Source organism: Rattus norvegicus, chromosome 8 (genome assembly GCF_021556685.1).
Source record: "Rattus norvegicus strain SHRSP/BbbUtx chromosome 8, alternate assembly SHRSP_T2T, whole genome shotgun sequence".
Lineage (NCBI taxonomy): Eukaryota > Metazoa > Chordata > Mammalia > Rodentia > Muridae > Rattus > Rattus norvegicus.
In genome coordinates this window covers 41,364,479-41,369,994 of record NC_141541.1, presented here as the reverse complement: position 1 = coordinate 41,369,994, position 5,516 = coordinate 41,364,479, and the positions used below count along the sequence as shown (strand labels likewise).

General features: G+C 39.4%; 1 protein-coding gene across 1 annotated transcript; it reads left to right on the top strand.

Annotated features, from left to right (window-relative positions):
• Nucleotides 1-1,351: 1,351 nt before the first annotated feature.
• Nucleotides 1,352-4,959, top strand: LOC134480016 (urinary protein 3). The gene is made up of 4 exons (NM_001433426.1): nt 1,352-1,467; nt 2,293-2,409; nt 2,871-3,024; nt 4,790-4,959. The coding sequence occupies exons 1-3, from the start codon at nt 1,407-1,409 to the stop codon at nt 2,996-2,998; spliced, it is 306 nt and encodes a 101-aa protein (NP_001420355.1). The 5' UTR covers nt 1,352-1,406; the 3' UTR covers nt 2,999-3,024; nt 4,790-4,959.
• Nucleotides 4,960-5,516: the final 557 nt, after the last annotated feature.

The following is a 5,516-nucleotide window of genomic DNA, read 5'->3' as shown; positions in this document are numbered from 1 at the left end:
CAAAGTCCAGCAGATGATGATCATTCACAAAATTATCAAGAATTTGAATGGTAGCCAGTGGATGTGTTAGAACTGTCAACATTTAAGGAAAGTGTCACTAATTTTGGAATGCTTTTGCTGTTTGTAAAGCAAGTCCTGACTTTTTGGGGTATTCAAAATAGAGGGGGATGTTTGCCCGGAAACCGGGAAAGGGAATAACACTCGAAATGTATATAAGAAATACTCAAGTTAATAAAAAAAAAAGAAAAAAAAAGAAAATAAATGAGGTGGGATGGACTTCACCTCTGATCCTAAAGTACAAGTACATGGTTTAGAAACAGGTTCTAAAATGTCAAGAACAAAAATTCACAACCCCACCTCACAAGTGCTCTGTGACATATTAACCACTCTGTAACTATTAAAGTAGATGCAAATAAAAGGAGCTAATATTTATGAAGCAAAAAAAAAAGAATTTGAATGGTAGCCAGTGGATGTGTTAGAACTGTCAACATTTAAGGAAAGTGTCACTAATTTTGGAATGCTTTTGCTGTTTGTAAAGCAAGTCCTGACTTTTTGGGGTATTCAAAATAGAATAATGTCCCAAGACTGGAAGGTCATGGCAAAAGCCATATTAGAACCTGGTCTACCTTTATAATGGTTCTAATGGTGGAGATAAGATGTGAATGAGATAATGCAACTATATAAAGTCAGAATTATCAATATTTCTAATGATCAGCTGCGTGGTGAATGTTAATTTTTAAGGTAGAGGTGCATGCTGAATATGGTCAAGAAACTTTGACATTGTGTCCTACTACAAAGAATGTTAATTTCTTATCCATACATATCCAAAGGAGACAAGGAACTGTGGAACTGTTTAAGGTGGCCTGGTTTCTGGAGGAGCTCAGCTAGAAATTCCCCAGTGACCCTGAAAAGTCAGTAGGCATTTTGCCTGACTCCTATGAAACCAGGCCCCCATCACTAGCCACAACCTTCCATAAATTAGTGGCCATCAGTCATGTAAGGGCAATCCTTCAAGGCTCTCCACAGGTAGAGGATGTGGCCACAGGTCACAAAAGCTCAAGACAGATCTATATTATAATGAGGCACCTAAATACCTGCAGGCTTAGCCAGTAAATTTTCCTTCCTGAAAAAGACCTGGAAGCACGAAGGGGAATATTAACTCTGACACAGTTTTCCTTGAATTTAAGTTTTCCCTAAATGGAAGATTTACAGATGATAATTTTAGCATCACAAAGTTAATAAAAATCTGTGCTCCCCTCTGGCTGTATGCTCAGTCCATTTCCTGGTATCCCATTGACTGCTCATGCTAACCTAGGTTACAATATTAACCTGCCTTCCTGATATTGGTCCTGTGTACTCTGTCTTCTTCTCTGCTGATTTCTGGTTTGAAGATCAATCTCACTGCAATGGGAAAACATATCTTGCTGCTCCCACTGGGCCTGTCTTTGCTCATGAGCTCCCTGCTAGGTAAGGTACTGGCAGATGGTAGTAGTTGCCACTGTTAGGCAGACACACTGATTCTACAGTTTAGGGGATGTGATTAGCATGAAATAGGATAACATTAGAACTGACCCTGCTTCATTCTGATATCTATATCCACTTCTTCCCCTTGCTTCATCTGTTCGCACTCAAAGATACTTTCCGTTGCTTCTCTTCATACTTTCTCCTGCTCCATGTCACCATCTCTCTCTCTTTCTCCTTTCCACCTCTCTTCATGTCTGTTCTCTGGAGTGCTTAAGCATGTTCAGTTCCTCAAGTTTACATGCACATTGGCTTGTATTTGGATTGTAAGTGGGAAAGGAAATTCATTACCAGGATGAAAACAGTAAAAATATTGATTCATCCAATCCAGTATGATAGAATACTAACTTTAAAAATGGATTCCTGTGAGGATTTCCTGTATCAGAGATGCTTCCCTTTGTTGTTTGTGCATTGAATACAATACTGTTTGATAATGTCAGACTCTTGTCCCTTTCTGCCATCTCTCTCTCTCTCTTAGATGCACTAGAATCATAATGCTGTGTGGTACTTTAGGGACCCCACACCAGAACTCCTATTTTTCATTCTGATAACTTGGTCTATTCTCATGGTATGAGGTTGCATCGATTTTCCAACTTTCTTTTTTTGTAGATTCCTGTGGTCATGAACCTCCATGAATGTGTTATCTCAGCATACAGCCAGCTCTTTTACTGGCTACTGCTTATTTATTTACCAGAGTCACAAACTCAGCTACAATTGGTGCTTGAGTTTGCAGCCTGAATGAGACCCTTACATTGGCTTTTGCCTTTTCAGCTTTGCAGTGCTTCAGATGTATTAGCTTCGATTCTACAGGATTTTGTTATGTTGGAAGACATATATGTCAGACTTATCCTGATGAGATTTGTGCCTGGGTTGTAGTAACCACTCGAGGTATGTAAGCTCTGGGAGCTCTGAACGTAATCTTGCTTGTCCTAGAGCATTGAACCCATCTCCACGATGCTGATGGCAAATGCAGAAACTGAAGGAAGATGTCTTTGCCGGTAAAAGTATGAGGGAAAAGTTCTTTTCCTTCTCTTAAAGGCTCCCACTGACTGATAGTCAGACCAACAAATAAATGATGAAAAAAATTTTATGAAAGATGTCTGGATATACTTAGGCAAATTCAGGGTTAATATAGTCTAGTGTGGTAGGAATTGGATTTTAAAATTCCATTCAGCACTCTTGGAAATGAAGTCCCACCAGTGGGTTAGATTAATGGTTGAGGCATCGTGTCCCAGTGAGCCCACTTCAGTTATGGTTGTATTTCTATTGTACTTTCCATCTGACTCTTCAATGACTCATCAACTCTTTCCACTGATATTCACATTCTGCCTCTTGACATTCTTCTACAGATGGAAAATTTGTATATGGAAACCAGAGCTGTGCTGAGTGCAACGCTACGACTGTTGAGCATGGAAGTCTTATAGTATCAACAAACTGTTGCTCAGCCACCCCTTTCTGCAATATGGTACATCGCTGATACTTAATTGTATGGAAGGATTTTAGGTGAGTCCCTACTCCTTCCCTGTGCTCCTGTAACCTCATAGCCCTGGTCAGCATGAATTGCTGATGTTTCAAAAGTTCAACAGACTGGAGTGATGTTCTCTGCTTCCCACCAGCCCTGGCACTCCCTCATTCTCACATCATGGTTTCCTTCCATTTCCCCCTCTGTCCCTCCAACAAAATAGATAAATGGCACAAGTTGCTTCTTCTACACTCTCTGCACTGATTTAACAAACACTTTCTGTCTGTTGAACGCAGCACTGGGCACTGAGCACTGATTTTTGAAAAGTATTGAAAGAGAGAGTCCAGTCCTGAGACCAGTCTTCTATGAAGATTCTGTATCTGACAGGGTGGCCAGATAACTATAACTTCCGTTTCATCAATCTAATCCATACACTGAGGAGGATATATTAGGAAGTTTTTGATTCCTGTGGCTCTAACAAACTGCTGTTTGAGAGAAAGAATTTATTAAGGTCATTATTTGAGATAGTTTTACCTTATTATGTTAGGCTATATTGGAACAGAGATGTTCAACTCTTGGCTTTCCGGAAGCAGGGTAAAATAGGAAGGGAACAGGACAAGTTTCAACCACTATGGGTTGACCCTAAGTGGCTTATTTCCACGAAGTAAGATATATATCTATCAATAATCTATTCAAATTTCAAATGCATTATTAGGTCAGAGATACCTACCGCATCTCTGGAAACGATCTCACAGACACAGACAGATTTTAATGTGATAGATCAGACATTCTCAGTTTCATGTACTGACTAGAGTCAGATACCACAGGCTGAGAGTGCTTCTTTTCCAGTGTTCATTTCCCCAGTGTGGTCACATGGACATGTGCTTCTTTATTCTTCAAGAAATTTCTAATTTTTAGCTTTACTCCTACTAATTCCATAGATTTTAAAGTCCTATTTCAAATTTTTTACTTTTTTATTACCTGTATGTTTACATTTTTGGACAACCTAAACAGTGCAGACAATACTGTAAACAATTTCTAGGAATCCCATTCCACTCTGCCAAGACATTGCTTTGTAATATGTCATACAGGTGAAGGCACGTACAAGATAGAACAAAGTATATCATTGGACTAGAAGGAAAGATGAATGGCAGAAAAGTTTCATAGAGAGGAGGAGACTGGTGTGAGGCATGAGAAGAAGCAGCAGAGAGAACATGGAGGCTGATGTTGAGATTCCTCTCTGCATATTTACAGGGTGTTAGGAATATACTTAAGGGATGGATGTATACAGGGCTTTTTATGTCTAGGTGGGCAATGTTTTCAATCTTATCAATTTCGTTAGAGGTTATGGTGTTGTGTGTTCTTTCATATGGTGATTTAACTTCAAGAGCGTATGTGGTGGCTGGTGACACTAGGCTGCCATGGAATTGGGATATATATTTTGGGCATGGAGGCAACCTGCCTTGGGAACTAAATGAGTAGAGCGATTGTTACGAGTCTCAGAGAGAAGTCATCAGCACTGTCATATGTGATAGAGCAAATCAGGTTAGAGGCTTTGCTGACTGAGATGAGGATATCTACCAAATATCTTGGGGCACTGTGGTGTAGGATCTAGTTCGGGGTAAAAGACAGTATCAGTTTTTATAATTTTATAGCAACTTAGCTTGCTTACTCTATTTCGTATACAATATATATATTTGATACCTTCTAAATTTTTTGAGTAGGTCATAATAATTTTTTATTTATTATAAATTTTAAAGTCATATATTTACAAACAGTGACATCATTTTAACGCTCTTTTTTCAGTGCTCTTTATTGAGTCTTGACACTGGAGCATGCCAGAAAGAATAATCTACTGACCATGTCTGGACAACTCACTATGATTTCTACATCGTGTTTTCTGACTACATGTATATCATTATGTTCTTGGGTGATCTGTAATAAATTGAAAGCCTTACATATTTTAATTTGAACTATATGCTGTTTAAATTATTTTTTGAACTTAATTTATTTATTTACATCCAAACTGTTGCCATTCCTCCTTGTACCCCCTTCAGGGTTCTTCACCTTATCCACCCTATTCTGTACTTCAGAGAAAATGTTCCCCAATTCATGGCAACCCTTACTCTGGGACATCAAGTCTCTACATGACTAGGTACATCCTCTTACACTGAGGCCAGGCAAGAGGGTAAGTCTTCTGCTACATATTTCCCAGGAGCCTCAGAATAGCCCATGTATGGTCTTTAGTGGGGGTATAGTCTGTAGCAGTATCCGGGATCCAGGTTAGTTGACACTGTTTCACTTCCTATTGGGGTTGCCATTCCCTATGTCCCCTTAAATCTTTTTCCTAGTTCTTCCATAGGGGTTGCTGACCTCAGACCATTGGTTGGCTATAAGTTTCTCCATATGTCTTAGTCAGGCAGATGTACAACCTATCAAAGGACAGCCATGCTAGGCTCCAAAATCGCATGTTGGACCAGTCATAGACAAGCCATTCCTTCACTCTTGGGTCTGTTTCTGTCCCTGCATTTCC

Bases quoted from the DNA above. Each gene is read 5' to 3' on its own strand.
- LOC134480016 (NM_001433426.1), top strand. From the start codon at position 1,407: ATGGGAAAACATATCTTGCTGCTCCCACTGGGCCTGTCTTTGCTCATG. The intron at 1,468-2,292 runs GTAAGGTACTGG...TTGCCTTTTCAG, and splicing joins GCTCATGAGCTCCCTGCTAG to CTTTGCAGTGCTTCAGATGT. The intron at 2,410-2,870 runs GTATGTAAGCTC...ATTCTTCTACAG, and splicing joins GGTTGTAGTAACCACTCGAG to ATGGAAAATTTGTATATGGA.